Raw genomic sequence first — 21,194 nt, 5'->3', positions numbered from 1 at the left:
AAATTCGATGAAATTTTCCGTATTGAAAAGCAAGAGATTAAAAATTGTTCCGAGCGACTCGTTCGATTGCTATTTAATAATTTCTCCGTTTGTTTCGCATTCTTCGAATTAATTAACGCCCGACAAATTAGACTCGCCTCGATTCTACGAAATTGTAAGATATAAAATTGGCCATTGCAATTTTTCATTGCGTTCAAAATTCACCTTCTACCACGATCGACGACGAGAGTAATCAAAGATAACCGATGGCCGTCCATGATTAAATCGCCCACAACTTCCACGAAATTCGCAAAACGCGTGTGTTTTCAACTCGTTAGCCCGGCATCTAACCGATTGTTAATGGCGAGTCTACTTTGGGAATTCTTAGCAACATCGGCGGATTCAGAATCGGGGAATCCCGTATTATTTATCTAGTTCCTTATTAGTGGCTTCATTATTCTCTGTCTGTGAAACGTCCACGTAATCCTTGATATTTTATTCATTGATTAACGTGATCGTGTTGATGCACGGATGATGGACGAATTGAATGAATATGCGATTTGATTTGATTCTTTTTTCTTTTTCCTCGAAGATTAAGAATACGTTCAATTCTTATAAATTCATGTGAAATTTAAATTGGAAAATTGTAATGTTATTATGTAACGTAATTGTATAATATGGAGGAATTAATGTATAAAAATTACGGTTGAGATTTATTTGTTAAATCGTAAAAGTAATTAAGTTTACATTGGGCGAAACAGGGGACGATTTTATTCAGCAAATTAATAAATTTGTTTTGTCCTCCAAAATCGATTTAATCCAAAAATATCTCGCGAATACATTAATATGTATAGGGGAATTTAAAATTTATATTCTCGTTGTTTTTTTTTGGAGATATAATTTATTCTTATAGCCACGAGCTAAATTGAGGATTATAAGATCGAAGCTGTTTTAAAATATTTACAGAGAGTAGAAAAGTATCATAAGTTCTTTCTGAAAAGTAAGACGGCATTGAACGTTAAATCATATATATATATATTGTAATGAAATTACCCTTTTACCACTCGTCCGATAAGGATAAGTACTGCAACTGTACCTCAGTTTAACAGGCTACCGAGGGCTAAAAGGAAATCACAGTGGAAGAAGTTCAGCTCTCTTTGGAGCGAACGTAAGAGGGATTTCAAACGAAACGACGTCGCATCGTTGCTTTCGAATAAATCTACTTTTCGACTACCTGAAAAAGAGGGGAGGAAAATTAGAAAAAAAGAAATAATAATAATAATAAAAGAAACACATCACATCGATCGATTTCTCCTTCTTCTTCTCCTCTGTTTCCTCCGCTGAAAACGAAACGAAACAGAGTTATAAAGCCGATTACAAGCATGAAAAAGACTATTATTTCCTTGGCGAGCATCGGTTGCTGTTTCTTTCGCACTGTGCACTTTTGATTGTTTGCAGAAATTCACGCGAAAAAGATAGATAGAAACATAGAAGAGATATATATATAGGATGGTGAAAGTTTCGAAGTCGTCGTTTCGAAGTACCAGTTTTATTTCACCTCGTTCATACTATCGTTGTATGTTTGCACGAGGAAATTTATTGCCGCCTCTGAGAATTAATTGTTGACGGTATCATGAATCAACGTACGGGTGTTTGTCGATGGATAAATCAGGTTCAAACACACCGTGTGTAGCATAACACGTCAAACTTGCATAATATTAAACCGCTAATACGTCTGGCCCGCGCGGGAACTTTCCACTGGCGGCCATTTCTCCTTCCATGTCGCGACCTTGCCCAAAGTGTGGCGCCATCAAGAATAGGAGGGATTTCCGATGGAACTAATGCATAATCCTTTTTAACCGCGCAGTGAAACTTTTTTTTTTTTTAATGCTGGCTCGTGCTTTTGTAGCCTTTTTATCTTTGCTTGGTTCGTGATTTTCTCTTTTTTTTTTAAACTAGCATAATCTTTTCGTATCGTCGTATATTCGTAATAATTCAAAGTTAAAAATTTGGCAAAACAGAGCTGGAATTATTAAATTTTTTATCCGTGCGATGCGACGCGATAGAAATGAAAATGATTTTTAAGTGGGAAATGTTTGGTTTATATAACTATCGAAATAAGTAGGTAAATATTGAAAAGTAAAATATTCATAAATAATGATGCGTAAAAGCATACAAACGTAAACAGAGAAAAAAAATTTATAGTATTTAGAAGTTGAAGTTGACAATGTCATAAACAATTTTAATTTTCAAAATTTTACAACACTACAAATTTATAAAAGATTACACGAACGTAATAAAATGTAATGTGGTAGATAAATTGACAAAAGGCAGCAACGCAAATGAAAAATAACGTGATCTCAATAAATGAATTCTTACCATCATAAAAATAAAAATGTAGATTATCGATGTACAATTTTATTATATAAATCGTTCTCTCTTATCTGCTCTTAATAATTTTTCTTTCAACAGCTTTAATCGATGATAAAGAATCGTATCGATTACATTACATTTTATTGCACGGTATTTTTCAAACGTGAATTCTTCTTTTCACGGATGTCTTATTTTTCCAAAGGCCTTGTCATCTGATTTAAAAGATCAACAATGCTTCATTAATTTTAAATAGCAAATGGAAATTCAAAGCGGCTCCAAACATATTCAAAAATGTTATACGTACGTTGAAGTAAATATTATCCACAGAATTCTACGTCGTTCACGTTACACGTGACTCCGGATTTTGAAAAGAGAAAAAAAAAAAAAAGAAGAAGAGAGAGATGTAAATTGTATGACTTCAAGCATGTGGTTTGAGAAGAAAGTTAAATAAGAGCACATAAGAGATTAGAAATTTTGTCTTGCTATCTCTATGTCTCGATTTTCGAGACAAATATTTGCCGATCTAGCTATTGAATAATCAGTTTTTAAACTTTCGTGTCGCCTTGTGATCCATCCCTAAGACTAGACTTTGTCATATTGCGCTATAAAACACGAGATGTTATAAATTACCACCCAGAAATCAACAATAAAAAGCTGGAAAGAGAAAGGACAAAATTTCATCGTAATAAAATATTTATGATTAATCAAGAATAAAATATATTTTGAAGCTCATTCCAGAAAATTTTAAAAAAGGAATAAAATATACGTAAAATATCCATCCAATCCAATCTATCGAAATATTGTCATTGTTACTAATTACAATTTTTTTATTGTGACCTAGAAATATAACCACAACTGTAAGAAATTAGATAACTTTTCTTCTACACTTTGGAAATGTGGACAACTTAACCTATATTAAAATATTACCATCGTTACAAATCAGAATATCTCATTAACTAAGAAAGATTTATAACTTCTCGATCACCCTGCATATATAATATTTCCAAAATTTCCATTAAGGCTGAAATTAAGACTAAATCCTGCGCTCATCGATTCGATATCTTCTTAATTATTCGAAACATCGATCGAATCTCGCGACAGCTGTGCAAATCTCTCTCCCCCCTCTCTCTCTCTCCTCTGCACTCTACACAGAGAGGATTATTTAATCGTAATAAATAAATCCAACCTCCATTATACACGAATCGTAGATAGAAGATAGGAGAAAAGCAATCAGGAAGCGAAAGATTTTCCGAGAAAAGGGAGGAAGATTGACCATTGCGGATCACACGCTCGATTATCGCTACCCGCGAAATGAACGAAAACAACGAATCCCATTCGCGGGATGTGTTGACACATGGAATGAGGTAACGATCGCTGCCCGATCGTTGATGATCGACGCAACTGTCGTCCAGCGTCAGGTGTTCGAGCATCGATTCCGTCACCATCCGCGAACAATTTTTGCTCCGGATAAATTTTATTGATAAAATTTCTACCATGGTACGTGCAAAAACATACTTTTTTTTCGTGTTAGTGCTTCTTTTCTTCCGTGTAGTTGTGTAATTTTGGAGAACTGAAGTTTGTTCTGAGTGTTTTATTGTTCTAGAAAAAGAAAGGAAGGAATCGTGAAGGTATTTGTCAATATTTAGGTTAAGTGAAATGTTAAAAATTTTGTAAGGGGGTTAATATAATAAGGAGAATTTCGAAAAAAATTTGTCGATAATATTGTATCACATTTTTCTAGGTATTTAATTATTCGAATTAATTTTTTGTATTTAAAAAAATTACACGTTGAAAAATAATTATATAAAAGGCTATCAATGTTCCATTAAGAATAACAAATTGAAGAGTTTACTATTACGTGAAAAAAGTAAAAGATTAAAAAAAAAAGGGAGAATTGGTCGAAAAACGAGATTTTAAGTAAAATTTAATTGCGACTCGTTAGCAGATCGAATTCGACAAACGAAATCCGATAACGCGCAAGTTGCGCAATAATCCAACGTTTCTTTGTAAAAATTTCCCGAGGATTTAAAATTAACGAGGTGGCCGGCAATTATAAACCCAGGCAGACATCGATCGATCGATCTGCGCGGATTTCCTCCAGTTTTGCACAAATAATCCGACAGCAGCTGTGACTTCCATCCGTGACGAATTAATTGTCCGCGATACGGATTAATCGAAAGGAACGAATTGTTGAAACAATTTCAACTGAGTGGTGTCCAAGAGAAAAGAAAATGAGGAGACCGGGATGCGTTGCGCTTTGACCAGCGAGAATTTGAATTCTCGGGGCGATCGACTTTGGGTGGAAGATGTAAATCAGGGAGGAAAGTCGAACTTTTCTGGCCCTCTGGCGTTTCCCCTATCGGTCCCCTGTGCATTTGGATGACGGCCAAGTGTAACGTGATGGCGCAGTAACGCGCAATGACGTGCCGCGGTGCAACGTAAGGATTAACTCGTTCCGAAAATGGGGATGGCAGACGTGTCCGAACGCAAATATCGGCTCGTGACAATTTCTGATCAGGATGATGACGACGATTGCGTGTGACGCAGATTTTTCCATCCACGAATAACACTTTGCCACGATCTCGAAAAATTGGATTTTTGGTAATTTTTGGAAAATTAAGAGCTGGCTTATTTTTGGAGATCTTAATAGGTTGCGAATTATGATCCGCCAAGATCTTTGGTTTCTCTCGGGAAAGGATTAATTTTGTTTTCTAAAATTTGGAAATTTGTTGATCGAAGTTGCTTGAAATAGTTAAAGATTGTTATTACTTTCTTTCATATGCAAATTACCTCGTAAACTTTGTTCTTGATTTGACAATCTTGAAAAATTGAATAGAGAATTGGAATTTGTTGAAATGGACATCGTTTGAATTATATACATTAAAGCATTATCGTTGTGACAATCGATAATGGGACGATATCGCGCTACCTACGTCAATTATTTTCTTTTCATCTTATCATCAAGTATAATTGTGTGATTATCAAACAAACGTATTATATTATTACTTTATTATTACTTTATTTTATCTTCAGTTTATTTTTTGTTATAATTTCTCCGTTGTTAATTACTCTCGATTAAGAGAAGTTAAATATTATATTTCATCATAATCCGTCAATAAAATTCGACGATATATTCGTAACGTTTCTCAAAACATTTTTATGTAATCTGATAAATGGTTTTTCTCACGGAGACCGCTCAAACGCAAACGTTTTTTCTGGGTAAAAACGGTGTTGACGTTTAATCACGCCTCGATCTAAGAATTTTCTAATCTCTTCGAGAATATTTAACCTCAACAATATAAGCAAACACGAGTGGCAATTTTCGAGGTATAATCGAATCCGGGTTATTATATTTTCTTTAGTCGTAAATCACAGGAAATGATGGATGGACACGAGGCATAATTGATTGTCCTAATTATCATTCGTATCGAATTCATTGTCCTCGAGAAAAATGACGAGTCGTTTCATGCGTTGTTTGTCAACGCAGTAACAACTCTTTCGAGACGTATAACTCACTTTTTTTTTTTGAGAACTGATCGAAAGTGTTTTAATATCGCGCAAAGAAGACTATACTTCACGATTTAAAAAGCTCGATGCTAAAGCAAATGTATTTTAACTTGGCGGGAAATAATATTTCAATGCGGAATAAACTCGTGCAAGCTGTCGAATTGGCGTGGGTAATCGTTATTGTTAGATCTGAATTGTATGAAAGGATTGGCGATAGTAGATATCATAGACGATTATTATGTCAAACGAGAAACGAACTATTATTATTATTATACTACGTTACCTAATCGACGAAAATAAACGTTGCAGTCTGGCAACTGACACTGCGAGCGTATTCATCATCACTCTTTCAAATGTTTGTTTATAAAATCATTCAGCTTTTAATAGAGATAATGCATTTTTCTTAATTACACGTTTCTAACTTATTCATTTATATTCGTTGTCTTTTGTTTCGTATATTAAATAAAATTTATATATAATGAATTTATGGAAATTTATATAAGAAGATATTAACTTAAATTTTCCAATATTTTTTTAAATAATTATTCTACGAATTCTTGGAACGATAAAATTGGTGGATATAAAGTTACAATATTACGAGTATCGTGAGGTTTAACCAAACTTGCAAGACAATGGATGCATCATTCATTAAACTCGATGCAAACTCTCGAAATTTCCGAACCTTCATTTACTCTCTCTCTCTCTCTCATCCTCTCCCTTTGTCTTTATTTCGAAGATCATAGGATGGAAGGCATCGATAAATTTCGCTATCGTTTAGCACGAATATTCCTCGTTAATTGGACGATCAGTATTTATTGCCCTGTGCTGTCCCTTTCGGTTCTTGATTAATGCGAATCCCATGATTGATAACGAGGCAAGCGACACAAGAGATCTTGAATCTGACGTGAGACGATTCGAAACCAACTCCGATAATATTCTTATCTCCATTAATGAATTCGCTAATTAAATCCTGAATCTTTATTTTGCCAGACAATGGATGCAATACAATGAGGAGGAGTCCATTTTTCAAAGTCGATTTCATCCAAAAGGAATTCTACATCATGTGGCGTAACTTGGATATATTATTAGATCCCGATGAAAAGAAAGATTCTTTTTGGCGACCGAAATTTGAAAAATTTACCAAAGATTATAACAAATAATATATTTTAAAATGAATCTTTACACGACTCGTCGCATCTTTGTACTCGAACCAAAAGTATTACATTAACGGACTGCTTATTCTCGTCTGAAAAATTTTTGACGCACGAGTGTAACACGCTTTCTCAAAAACGGCCAATTATCCCGTCGATTCTCGTCGAGTGGCGTTTTTAATGAACGCGCAACAAGCTCGTTTAAACAAATATTTTGACTGCAGAGTGCACTTAACACCCTCTTCTTTCCCCAACTCATTCTTCCCTTGAAACCTGTGTCGAACCTTGTGCAATTTCGCCGGAAATTCGCGCATCTCTCTTTCTCTTTCTTTTCCCTTCCCTCTTTCCTTCCTCCTCCTTCATGTTACATCGATCGATTAAAGATTTAATTATCATGCGTTCTATCGTTTTATTCCACGATGTCTCGTCGTCGTCGACGTTATGATGAGGGTCGTAACAAACTCGTGACTCAGAGACGAGATTTTTCTACGGGAGATAATTGGATAATTGGCGAGATCTCCCTCTCCACATAGATCCTGTTTAATACCGATCTCGTGTACGTGTACACGTATACGAGAATGATTTAAGATCAATTTGCCATATTAACGAGAACGTGTGTTTAAATGTTGAACATGGTAAATGCCGCCGGTTCGCGCAAGTTCTCTCTCTTTCTCTCTCGCTAATTCATGCCATTGATATATCTTTCGTTCTTCCATGCTCTCTTATGCCGTCATATTTATGCGCCACTCTTGCGGCCTTATTTAAAATATTTTTTATTTCCTATATTACGCGAAATATATACGCTTCCCTCCAAGTTAATTTTCTTGATTATTTGTCTGCACTCTTAACTTAACGATCGAAATAATTGATCCTCTTATTGTCTCGACTTATTCTCGTTATTACAAGCGTTTACGGCAAAATTATATTGAAATTTGTAATAAACGTTTCCTTTAAAATTCCATCGCGATTAATTCTTTTCTTTTTTTCAAAATACAATTATTCGAAGGAAAGGGAAATTTTGCTTCCCGTCTCAAGAAAGTCTCTTAAGACTGAACGTGACGACTGGTATTAGGTTTTTCGAAGAACCTCGACTGGTATTAGGCTTCCTTCACACTAATGCACGAATCTACGCAATTACGTGTTTATCTTCGCAAACTTCGTAGATGCCTCCGCAATTTTCTCAATCCTTGAACATATTTAATCGTGAAATCTCGTATTTTTCTTTTTTTTTATCGTTTCCACGATAATTCCTCGATGTGAGCATCGAGATTCATCAATCACCGTTGTTAAAGCAAAAGTATGCGATATCCAGAGGAATCCCTTTCCAAGTGTACAATACAGGAATATTTAAACGAGATCTGGGACCGATCCGTGTCCATATATCACGATTCCTTATCGCGTGTTGTAAATAATCAAGCCGAAAACGTTGCATCGTGCAACGCGCGTGTAAAAATACGTCTCGTCGTCGTGACGTCAACAAGAGTGGTTTCGAATGAAAGAAAAAAAGAGAGAGAGAGAGAGAGAGAGAGGAAAACATTAACAACGAAAACCTCGTTCCTGGTTAGAATGGCACTTTAGAGAACGTTGAATTTTATTTTTCCCCTCCTCCTGCTCCTCCCGTGTTTTCGATGTTACCATATTTTGTACAGGAAGTTTCAAAAGAGCAAGCTACCCCTATTGTACCGTGATACATCACAGCATTGTTCAGTTTACTCTAACCGGGCTTACTCTAATTCCCTCTCCTTGCCTCTTTATCCTCCGTATTTTACCTTTTTAACGTTTTTTTCTTTCTCTTTTTCTTTTTTTTTTTACCTCGTCTCTCCCATTTACCTTTCCCTTTTCCATCTACTTAGTCGTGGCAACAATGGGATTACATTTTATGACGTGGGGACTTTTCTTCGTTTTATTTTGTCTTTTTATTTTTTTTCGTAACGAAACGTAAGATAGCACGAATTTTTGTATCAGTTGGGAATCATCGATTGTGCAAAGATGGGGCTGTGTTGGATATCGATGGGATGCATCGTATCGTTGTGGGATCAATTTACTCGTTGTGACGCTTTTTGATTATTGAATTTATTGAAAGAGAATAGTGAGAATAGTGAGAATAGTGAAGAATTTTGCGTAAAAGCATCCGATCTGACGATAACAAATATTTATCCATGTATCGAAACTTGTCAATATTTGATAGATTAGATTTTTTAGAAACAATTTTAAGTACGAAAAAGTTATTAACTTCTTCCTTTATAAATATCGCAATTAATCATATTTCTGATGAGATATATTATAAACGTTGCAATATCGTTTTGACCGAGAAAATGTGAGCAAGCAAACTTTGTGATATCACATTTTTTGTTACCAGGCTATCCAAAAAATTAAATTATTATTATTTTGTTCGATAAACATCCACGTTTGAAAGTTACGTTCGTATTTATCAATCTAGTTTTTCCCGTTTTCCATCTAAATTTATCAATTGATCGACGTAACTGGCTACAATGTTGATATTTCGTGCCAAATAATCCCAAAATAGCGCGTATCATTGTCAATCAAAGAGATCCGGCATATGCGTTCCGAAACATATTTGAAACATTTCGCCAAACATCGTTATCCCAATGCAAACGAACGGACGAATGATCGTTCGTGCTCGACCGGATATCCGGGCACCGGCGCGAAGAAGAAGAGGAACGTCGATCCTATTTGCGTTTCGAAATTCCTCGAGAAATTGTCGAACCTGCTTGCATCAATTTCGCGATTTGGTGTCCATCCATCGATTCGTCCGTCTCGTGACGCAGACAGAATGAAGAAAAGCAGCTGCACACGCATCGAAAATTGAAATTCTTATTCTATGATACTCTCGATTCGAGTTAATGATAGATCGATCGTGCGAATTGTTGTGATAATGATGATTATAAAATTTCTCATTTCGTTCTTGTCTCAACGAGTTGAAATTCGAGACAGTGGATTCAATTATCGCAGAAAAGAAGACGCGTTTATGATCGAGAAAATTGATGGGATAGATTGTTTATTATTCTTTCTTTATTTAATCCAGAATGTGATTAAGGAAGAGTCTATATATGTGTGTATGTGTGTCTCTTTATAGCGGAAAATTGTAGAAGCCGTAAAGGAATATCATTATCTATTATTAACACTTTGAACGTTGCAAGGAGTTTGAAGATTTTGATGGAATTTCAGGTAGAAAGCTTCCATTCGAGCACTCGTTTACAAGAGGTAATAATTTCTCTCGACGTTTTCGTCCGAATTTCTTCCTCCTCTTTCTTGTTTCAACATTAAAAGGAAAGACTTTCTCGCGAAATTGTTCATCGAACAAGCAAATTTCAACTCGACGAATCGCGACGACAGGTTAAAGTACAAAAAGTATTTCTAAAAGTCATCGTTCCATTGTTACACGTTTCGTTCTCGAAAGGGGTTTGATCACAGGAGTTCGAGGGCTATATATATGTATATATATATAGTCCGTGTGTGAAAAACTGTGACGAAAAGAAGAAAAGGAAAAGAAAAGGAAGGGAGAGAAGAAAAATGATGAAAGATCGAACCTCATGCAATATGCATAGAATCTACAACACTGGCAAAAACCAGATTTATCGTTAATCTCCGGATACCAATTACAATACACGTTATCGGCGTTGTGACAAGATTTTTTTCCTCCCCCCATCAAGATCGTCGAAATATCGTCGAGCTCGAAACGTTCTTTAAATTGATCGATGATGAAATTCGTTTTTCGAACTTTGTCGAGAATTTACGTGTAAGACTTGTACCGAGTGTACACGTATATTTGGATGGAAGAAGGTAGAAAATGTTTGAATGAAATAGATAAAAAAATTTAAATAACGATTCTGAAGGTTGAAATAAATTTGATATGCAAAAATTGAGTTATTGCACGCTTGTATAATAGCACTGGTCGATGTATACATTTGATTAAATGGCAAGATAGCGAATAATTATTTTGATAAAGAAAAAAAAATGTACAATCCATTATGACTCATCGAAACAAATTGTATTACATATGGAAACATAAGAACAAAGAAATATCCTTAAGTGTAATAATGTATAATAAAAATGCGACAAATTTAAGCAATTTGTCACGTAAAAGTCATCCAACAAGATATTAAAAACACATTATAATTACATATGCATTTTTGCATGTAATTTATGTACATATATTATCTATTACATATACACATATACATATATATATATATATGTACAAAAACAGTTGCTTAATTTATTTAAATATTCTTCCTCCAAGCTCGCGTATATTTAACGAATTCGTAATTCATTAATAAATCGCAATTCATAGTAAATTTTACAATGACAAAACTATATCAAAACTTAAAATCTACCTATTTAAATATTTTGAAAACTCGATCAATTACGATTCTCTCTCAATTACTTATCTCAAAGATAATCTTCAATCGAAATTGTTTCTCTTAGGTATAATATTCGAATAATCATGGAAATCTTGGGAAATTCTTTCATGAATATGTAAATCTCTTCGGATAATACAAAAAGAGGAAATTGATGGCAGAAACGTTCTCCCCTCCCCTCCTTTCTCCTTCCGTTCTTTCCATAACATTCGATGAACATTCGACACGATTCGATTTTAATACTACGATTTGTAAATCGACGAGCAGCGAGGAAATCGATCGATAATGAAAGTTTCATGAGCCCTGCGAATTTGTATCGCGAGATCGTCTCGCACGAGTCTCTCCTTCCGTCCTTACGTGTGAGCGAACGAGAGAAGGTAGACAGAGGGTAGGCAGATAAAAGGAGCAAGATCGACCGTCTCAAAGGAGATGCAATGTTATTTCGGCTTGTCACTGCCCATTATATTCGTCTCGTTGAATACGCTTCGAGTCGAGGGTCGGAATCGCGCGAGTTATCGATGTATTCAAAGCGAGCTCCCTCTCTCTCTCTTTTTTTCCCTTTTTCCTTTTTTTTTTTTCCCTCCATAATATTTCTCCTCTACACGACGACGCGGCGGTCGAGCGAAATGATTTGAAAAGCTGGATGAAAGCTTCAATTAAATTTGCAAGCGATCGCCATTTGCGACGGAACCGCAACGTTTGGCCAACCGTGGCAAACGAATGGCCGAAAGAGAAATGTTGTAGAAGAGTCCCGGTCGCGTAACAATTCCACCGATCCTCCCTTTTAAATTCTTTTTATACGGCGAATAATTAATTCTGAAATTCCGCTTCTTTTGTCGGCCGGGGCGTGCTTGTTGCGCTTTGTTGTTCGAATTATCGAAATGCGAAGGGATAGGGAAAGTTTGTCGTATCAAGTTTGCGGTTCAACAGTTCGAAGTATGGTGCGATTTTTTTTTTTTAGTTCTACGAGTAGAAAATAAAAATTTAAATCCCAGGAAATTTGTTAAAATTGTTTTCTATAACAATAACAATAATAATAATAATAATGATAACTTTAATGCCCGTTAATTGTCTCTTTTCAATTGCCAACATTTTCATTCCATTTTCCAATCCAGGCAATTGGAAATCGAGGCAGATGTGAAATATTTTAATGAATTTCCGCGTTCGACGAAACAGTTTTATTTTTTTCTTTTTTTTTTTTTTTTCAAAAATTATATTACATCCGATGTAACAAGTACATAACAATTGGCCGTTGAGGAAATTAATGGGTCATACACTTGTCATCAAATTTTAATCATCAAAGTTATTCCACGCCCCGGATATAATACCAGTTGGAATTTTCGCAGGAATTTCTATAGTGCTGGATCGATCGAGTTTCTTCGTAATTTCCTCGAAACTTGCACAGGCCTCCTAGGCAGTATAATAACCTTAACTTTAAACAGTTATTAACGATCGATGAAACGTTGCAAGAAGAAAATTAAACTTTCCTTCTCGCTTCCACTTTGTCTTGTCAAAAAATTTTTCCCAACAAAGCGCCGCCTCGCCTCGCCGCACAATTACTTTGCGGATCGTTCATAAATCGGGCAAGTGCATCGATCTCGAGCAACCAGGTTTTCTTCCCTCGTTACGGCTCGTCGAGGCTGCACGAGAAAGAGGGGAAAAAAAAAAAAAAAGAAAAAGAAAGAAAGAGAAAAGCGCGCAGAGCTTGTTTCGCGCGAGCTTATCGCCGTTCTCGTATAGAGAGGCGCTCTCGATATCGTCGTCGGAACCGTCGATCATGGAAGGAAGCAATCCCCCCGTGAAAAATTCCTACGAAATGGTGTAAAATCCCGTTAAAACGATTTTCGGTCGATCAGGTATTTAAAAGAGGAGGAAAAGTACGACGGGGTGCATCGATCGATGCGAGTCCATCGAGGCAAGTAAATAATAGCAAAAGCGACGAGACCGGTGTCGGTTCGATCGATCATCGATCGATCGTCGAATCAACTTCTTTTGGGAAGCAAAAGGTTTTCCATGAAAATTTAATTTAAATGGATCGTAATTTCTCTCTTAAGAATATATATATATATATATACATACACTCTTATTCTCCGTATAAAATTTATTGAACCTCTTCTACTCAAAAATTCCGATAAATTGAGATCCGAGATTCGAATTACCGGGATTGAACGAGATTATATTAAGAAAATTCTCCTCGGGAGAAGGAGGAGGGAGGAATTTTGAATTTTTATGAACGAACGAACGAACGAATGGATGAATGAAAACTTTCGATCAAGAGGAAAGAAACGATCACGACACGGAGTGGAGGAAAATTTTCCTCGATTGATCGAAATCACGAGACGCGGATAAATTTGCACGCGCCCTCTACCCCCGGCGGAACTCGGTTCTCGAGAAGCGTCGGCCGCCGCGTTTAACTCGAGTTCTGCCAATTGTTCGTCTCGTGACTACTGATTCTCGTAATCGATCAGCTTCCGTGAACCCAAGAGACACGTGCTCCCTCTCCCTCCCCTCCCCTACCCTACGTAAGTAAGTAGTTTCTTCTGTCGGCGAATTAATCGCCGCTAGTCGACACGCTTCGATAACGAAGCCCGTCGTCTAAATTGAGATCGTTAAGTCCGTTCGATCATGCTTCTCGCGGAAACGGCAAGAAAAAATCTGTTTAATTAAAGAATCTCATTGCTACGAGCGGTTTAAATCCATCTTTTTGCGAAAGGCTGACTCATCATCGTGCCCTACGATGCTAATTCTAATTATTGATTTAGAAAAAAAATTAAATGTGCGTTTTATATATACGATTTTTATATCATAAAAAAATTTCATGATTATTTCATGATATTTACCTGAACATTATTGAATATTATTGGAATTTTTATAATTCTTCAATTACGATTTCAGAAATCGTATAATCACGCTTCAACATCATGTTCGCTCATGACCCTTAACATTGATAACAATAATGGAATATTTTTTAATTAATTCTACAATAATTCTATTACACTGTATACGTCAATGATATCCAAAAAAAAAAAAAATCTAGGAATAAACGACGGCTAAGAAAAGAAAATTCTTCTTGTCTGTGATTTATCATCGCTGATAAATTAGAACAGTGTCTCGCAAGTTCTCGGTTAATCAAGCATTACGAAATAGGCGATAATCGTGATGGCCCAATCTTACGTGCCTTTATTCACGAAAATCTTGTTAGAAACTGTCATCGTCACTGTTCTCGGAATAACAGAGATTTATCTCGCCTTCTTGCCGTCATCTCTTGCCGCTTCCGCAAAAAAAGACGGTCGATCCACCGACGTTCGTGGAAATTGACGATAGAAAAATATCGTCCTCTCTTCGTTGCTCTTCCCTCTCTCTCTCTTTTTTCTTTGCAAATCACAGTCTCCCCGTTTCGATGAACAGCGAGGATTGAAACTTCTTTCGACTTTTGCGAGAGCCTTTTGTGGCCGCTTCAAGTTTAATCCTCGAGAGTTTTCTTAACTCAAGATGGAGATTAGATTTTATTCTAAAATTAATCGTTAATTAATTCGATGTATCGATTACTGGTAATAAGTTTCAATCAAGATTATATAAGATCGTTTCGTTTACGATTTTATCGTTGATTTCCAATTGCTGATATTTAAATTTATTCCAGCAAAGATGCGAGACTTAAAAAAAAAAAAAAAAAAATATGAGAAAGAAAAGAAAATATAGCCAAATGGTTATAAACAGTAAATTAAATAGTTAAATTTAATTTGAATTTGAAAGTTGGGTAATAAGTAATTTGAAATTAATTTTATCCTGTCATTTTCACGAATCAACATCAAATAGAATAATTTCATTCATACCAATCCAGAGTTTGATTATTCGTCGAGTTGCAATCTCCAAATGTTTCGTTCCACGATTCCCGCCTGTCTTCTCGTCCAGTCTCAATGTACACTTAAAGTTTTACGCGAGCCATACCGCGCTCCTGAATCTTTAAACTTGATTTTCACGGGCGGAAAACAGGATTGGATATCCGCTTTCAAGGAAACTCGTCTTGCACCGCCATTTTCCCTGAAAAGGATTAAGATACTTTTGATTTCGAACGTATTTCCGAAGGCAGTGGATTATACAAAAAACTCAGAGAAATATAATCTATACGAACGGAGTGGAGTCGGAGTCTATTTCGGACAAAAGAATAATAAAAATGCTGAAATATTATTTATCTTCGTTCAAAAGTTCAAAAATTATAGATTTTTTAATCGTCGATTATATATATAAGTTATTTTAAAAAATTTTTAAAATTCAATAAGTTTTTTAATTTTTAATTTGCACACGTCATTCCTTAGAAATGTTGCCATTACTATATGTAGTCATTTTAAATTTCCACTCGTTTTGTTTTGCATTGCCAAGGCTTCTCTTTTTTAAATTTTTCATTCTAATTAATGATAGAAAATATCAGAAGTTAAATTGATTGCATCTATGAGAAAGAATTTCAATTTTGGTTTCTTCGAACGTAAGAAATTTTTACAAGGTTCGGTTGAGATTCTACACAGAAGAAAAGCGTCGAAGGGCGGGAATAGAAAAGCGTATAAAAGGAAAAGGCTAGAGTTGTTTCGAGAGTGCACGCCGCGATGAGTTCTTCTCTATTGGTTAAAAATACCACGAACGAATCTTTCGTTCGTCGTGTTTCCTTTGCGTTATGTGCCCGCCATTGTTCCACGATACACATATTGAGCAACACGTGGCAACAACAAGGACTTCTGAAATAAAAATATAAAGGAAATTATGAAAGAAAGAACGTTCTGTGTCTCACGTGTCTCTCTATTTGATCGTTTATAAGCGCTAATTAAGCATTATTTCCTTAAAGTCTTAAGAGAAAATGTGCATAAGTTTGTTTGTCATGAATAATTAGTAACATATGTGATGTGATAAATATTAAATAAAGATCGGTTTTAACTTCGACTCATATGTAATTACATCTGCGACAATGTTGGAAAAGAATATTTTTTTCGAGAAAAAATCGTTTGACGAATTAAGTAATTAACGTTGTAAGTGGACTTCCTGTTTTCAAAAAATTGAAATTTGCTTTTATGAATAGAAGAAGAACACAATTAAGATCTTTGGAGTTTAATACAATTTTAATATATGGTATTTGACGTATAATCTATAAGAGCAAAATATATTTTTCGAGAGTAATTGAAAATTAATTAGTAAAAAAAAATGACGTTTCTAAATATACATGGATATTTAAGAACGAATATATCAATATTCATTAAATATCACAAGTGCATTTCAAATGCATTTTGAAAAATGTATATTCGTTTTTGACTCGTATCATATAATTTTTTTAATTCAAGTTTTTTCCTTATCTTAAAAATTGTATCATATTGAAAATTTATATTTTTGCTATAATTACTGCTTACTAATACTTTGAGCATTTATGAGTCACGTAGTCATGTGTTTTCATGTGAATGCATATCGCGTTAAGAGCAATACTCGATGACCTATTGATAGGTCACGCCTATCAATTTGACCTAATTTTTTTCAATTTTTGACAATGAATAACAAACATACCTTAACGCTTGATCAAAAGTGTAATAAATAGAGTATCTCTATCTAGAACGTTCTAGAAACCACTCGCTCACGTCTCCGTCATGAAAATCATACGTCTTGAGAGAGGCAATCGATATAAAAACCTGGCAGAATTAATTACATAAATTTTTTTTTCCAACTATCTAACCAAAAGAAAAACTCAAGAATACCGTAAAGCTTTCGTCAAGCTACTTTTAAATTTGTTTTAATTTAAGTTAAGATAAAAGTTTCAAAGGGTAACCTAAAACTCATTATTTCCACGACTAATTTCTTTTTATACCACTCTCTTAAAAAATTTTTAAAAACTCGTAAAAGATAATTCATTCCAGAAAGTTACATGCTTTTACAATTTTACAATTATATTTTTCATTTTTATTCACTTTTCGTATTTTCGTATTTTAAAAAGTTTTAACAACTACTGGTGCAATTGAAATACTCGAAATAATAAACCATCGCAAAATTATTATTATTACACAGTCACAAGACTTCATCAGCAAAGAGAAAAATCTCTCAAGAATGAAATCTCTCCTTCGAGCATAACCTACTCGCACGGAATTGAGGTTAGGAATCGGGCTTTTTTTCCACGGGAATTTCCACGAGTCGGATCTAAGTAGAAGGCAGTCGTCTGATGCTCGTATAGACCACGATTCCCTTGATATACCCACCTAGACGAGGACGAGGCGAACGAAATTGACTGCGGCGCCGTGTGTTTCACGGTGGCTGCGCCACTCGGCTTGGCCGCACAAGTAGCTCGTTCCCTTCCCTTGTGATTTCACGGGGACGCGTCGACGAGCAGCATCGCGGTTTCAAGGTGAACCGATTAAAGCCGACGGGATCTTTTCATCTTTTAGAGTAGATTTTATTGGAGTAGGTATCATTGAAGATTTGTGAAGGATGAGGAGGGATAAGAGCGATTCGAAGGAGAGGAGAGAACGTTGGTTATTGGCTGAATTTTATTGCGATCTCATTCGAAGTGATCTAATTTAAAAAATTATGAACAGGGCGCGGTAGCAACGCCTCTTTGAAATAAGTTGGAATTATCGATACGTTATTTTTGATGTTATTTTCAGTATTTTAAAAAATATATATATATATATATATATTGGGAATTAAATTGAAGAAGGAGGATATTGTTCCAGTACAGTTATCTTTTTATAAATAAAATTATCTTCTCTACACGAAAAAAAGTAATCGAGGAGCTTATTGCTATTATCTTAGATAATCTTGTGATAGCATTACCAGCGAGATTTTTTGGATTTTTCCAGGTCATTGCAAAAATATTTTTAAAAAATGCCGATTGAAATCTTAAAAATTCATCAAAAAAGGAAAACCGCCTTTCAATCGATAAATCAACGGAGATTAAATTAAACAAACAGTAAGAAAAAAGAAGAAATCAAAAGTTTCGAAATCAAATGAAGTTGGATACCTTCTTGAGTTAAAATTTTAAAAAAATTTAGCAGAGCTTGATGAAAATCTGAATTATTGAGAAAATAATACGAAAAAGAAAAAGAACCTAAATAAAGAATAAGGGAAAGAAGAAAATTTTTTTTAATTTTTTTGAAATCCTGAATTAAAAAAAAAAAATTGCAGAGTTACTGACCTAAGTGAATAACAGGCAGAAAATAATATTACTATTATACATGGTGTTCTTTGTTCGTTTATACGTAATTGGATGATGATTCGTCGATCGCTGGTGTGTATTAATTGTCAAGAGCGAATATGTTCCGATAGGCACGCAGAAAACAAGTGGATCATGTGTCACATGACACATGAGGCTGACGTATCAGCTGAACTGGAGCAGATGAATCCGGTTGCGTTATATGCACGCTTCTATCGTTATTTACATAATTCGTAACGTTTCGGCGAGATTCATAGAATACGCACGAGGGGGTGGATCAGAATCGATCTAGAATCCGCGGAAATCGAATGACACTTCCGATAACCCTGCACGATTCTTTTAAAACAACCGATACTCGGCACGTTATTTGTGATAAAAAAAAAAAAGAAAAAGGAATGTAAAAACAAAATGGATAAATGATGGTAAAAATAAATAAATGATCGATATAAATAAATATTTTTCCGTCGTGGATAATATAATAGAAAATTATAACGAAAACATTGTTCATCGTCGAATAAATTTAAAATTTCTTAAAATTCGTTATCGAAAAAGTTAACAAATCACAAAAGAACTCTTATAGTTCTATCTTCGAAAATTCGAAAGATTCAATTATCCGAAATTGCTGGCGAGAAGGAAATTAATCAGAAAAGAAGATAACGATTCTCGATTCTTCCTCTCGTTCTCTCTCTCTCTCTCTCTTTCTTCGTCTTAAAAAATTCACGCTTCCAATCAACCACAAAAGGAAGCCCCCAAATCCCCACCGTATTCACCAATTCTAAATAATTTCCACAAACGATCCTCGGAGTCGATCGGGTTTTCAAAGACCGGCGAACAGTCAGCGGTGGACTCAATAAAGAAATTCGTACAGTCTCGTTCATTTCAAACGGAGAAACAACTCCGGTTAAAGAATATCCGACCCGCATACGAAATATTCCCGCGGGGTACGAAGCGGTCGACCGTTCGATTGCCCCGGTGAAATGGGTTAAACGTGGCACGATAAATAGCCTCCAATTGATTTCGCATTGTAACCTCGCGGAAACGAGGATAGGATGCTCTCTCTGGTACACAGGTATTTGGAGTGGAATATTTCCTAATTCTTATTTTTCGAAAATCAACCGAACGAGACAATGGAGGAGTCGTGACCCGGTCGACGTTGTGTAACCCACGCGACTCGAATTCAAATCGTTTTTCGAAGCATACGAAATATAGCGTTCGACGGCGTTAACGAAGAAATTGTTCTCGTTTTCCTGTCGAGGAAGCTTTTTCTCCCCCCCCCCTTCCTCCTCCCGTCTCGATAACGATCGATTGAGATTGAAATTCTTTTTCAGGGGAATAAAAGTAACCATAACGTGAAGAAAGGATGGAAAAATCTGCGACTCGGAATGGGAAAGTGGGTTAAGTTAGGAAAAGCGATTTTTCAAAAGAGATATAAAATTTTTTTGCTGGATATAACATCTTTTCTCCCATTTTCCTCTCTCTTTCTCTTTTGATTCTTTTATGCTCGTTTTCGATGTTCTTTCGCGAGAGATGAACTTTTTTACGAGAATTTCTTTTTTTTTTTTTGATCTTGAATTATCGTCTTGACTCGGCTCTCTCCTGATTCATTGGATTAAAGTTTTTAATTCTACTTATACAGTTTTGACGATTTCATCTTCTCACATTTGCAAATTCATTAATTCGATAACGGTATCTTTTTTTTCATTTTCTTTTTTGTGTTCTTATAATTTCATTATATTTCATTAAAGATATTATTAACTTTATAACTTCTCTTTTTAATCTCTCATTCGAAAGATTTTTTTTTTGTGCTTTTGTGCTCTTCAAATTTTATTTTTCGATTTTAATGTTGCTTTTAAAAACGTAACTTTTATTATTATTTGAAAATATAATAAATGATGACAATAAATCTATCAAATTCCAAACAAAATATGATCTATTATACGTACTTAGCTACACGAAATTTTAAACAAACAAGCTCGCATCGCAGCCTTGTTCTTCTCAAACGCGAAGATCCGCAATACGGAGTGCTCACGTGTTGCCAGTAAAACTGATCACGTTATATCACAAACATTGAACGATCGATTTAAACGGAATTATGCGTGATTATTATCAAATTCATACGTTTATACAATATGCAAATACGTGTGTTTTTCAAGTTTCCACAAACACGAGGCCTAACGTGTCATCACGATAAACAATAGAGCAGAAAGATAAGAAAAAAGCTTTTAACCAGTGACTTACCGCCACTAGTCCCTTCCACTTACCTATCCCTCCCTTCTCACCGTTTCGAGGAAGATAGTCAGACGAGTCGATGCTCGTCGCTCTATCGCCGCGAATACCTCCATCTCTCTCCATGTGCCGAACATAATAACGTGAAGTGGTTTACGGATTGCGTTCAGTCACAGTACGCGCCGTCTTCCGATCGCATCGATCTCCCATCTTGTATATATGTACACATATATACACACACTCGGTGAAAATAAACACGCATCGAGACTTCGAAGCATTCGAAAAAAATCTAACGTCTCTGAAAACGCGCGCTCGAGATCGAGGCACGCGTGCGAAAGCAATCGCGGTAGAACGAACGTCTATCTTTATTTACACACAAAGCCGAGACCGAAGGAT

The 21,194-nt window shown here is 35.4% G+C and overlaps 1 protein-coding gene and 1 long non-coding RNA gene across 3 annotated transcripts in view; one reads left to right on the top strand and one right to left on the bottom strand.

Annotated features, from left to right (window-relative positions):
* The window catches only part of LOC107996301 (sodium-coupled monocarboxylate transporter 1), a 46,443-nt gene that overhangs the window by 13,468 nt on the left and 11,781 nt on the right, over positions 1–21,194 (top strand). Inside the window, exon 1 of one of the 2 annotated variants that reach the window (XM_062085710.1) lies at positions 3,745–3,849. The exons of the other annotated variant lie outside the window; for it this stretch is intronic. Within the exon in view, the coding sequence (XP_061941694.1) occupies positions 3,847–3,849 (3 nt within the window). The 5' untranslated portion in view covers positions 3,745–3,846. Of the gene's footprint in view, positions 1–3,744; positions 3,850–21,194 lie in introns of those variants that run through there. 2 annotated transcript variants of the gene reach the window in all.
* LOC114577329 (uncharacterized) lies at positions 672–19,901 on the bottom strand. The gene is made up of 4 exons (XR_009832870.1): positions 18,555–19,901; positions 15,226–15,433; positions 1,279–14,903; positions 672–1,213 (listed from the first exon to the last, which is right to left on the bottom strand). It is a non-coding gene; the product is annotated as an uncharacterized LOC114577329 (long non-coding RNA).

Source organism: Apis cerana, linkage group LG15 (assembly GCF_029169275.1).
Source record: "Apis cerana isolate GH-2021 linkage group LG15, AcerK_1.0, whole genome shotgun sequence".
Taxonomy (NCBI): Eukaryota; Metazoa; Arthropoda; class Insecta; order Hymenoptera; family Apidae; genus Apis; species Apis cerana.
This window is presented reverse-complemented; position numbering and strand designations above follow the sequence as displayed.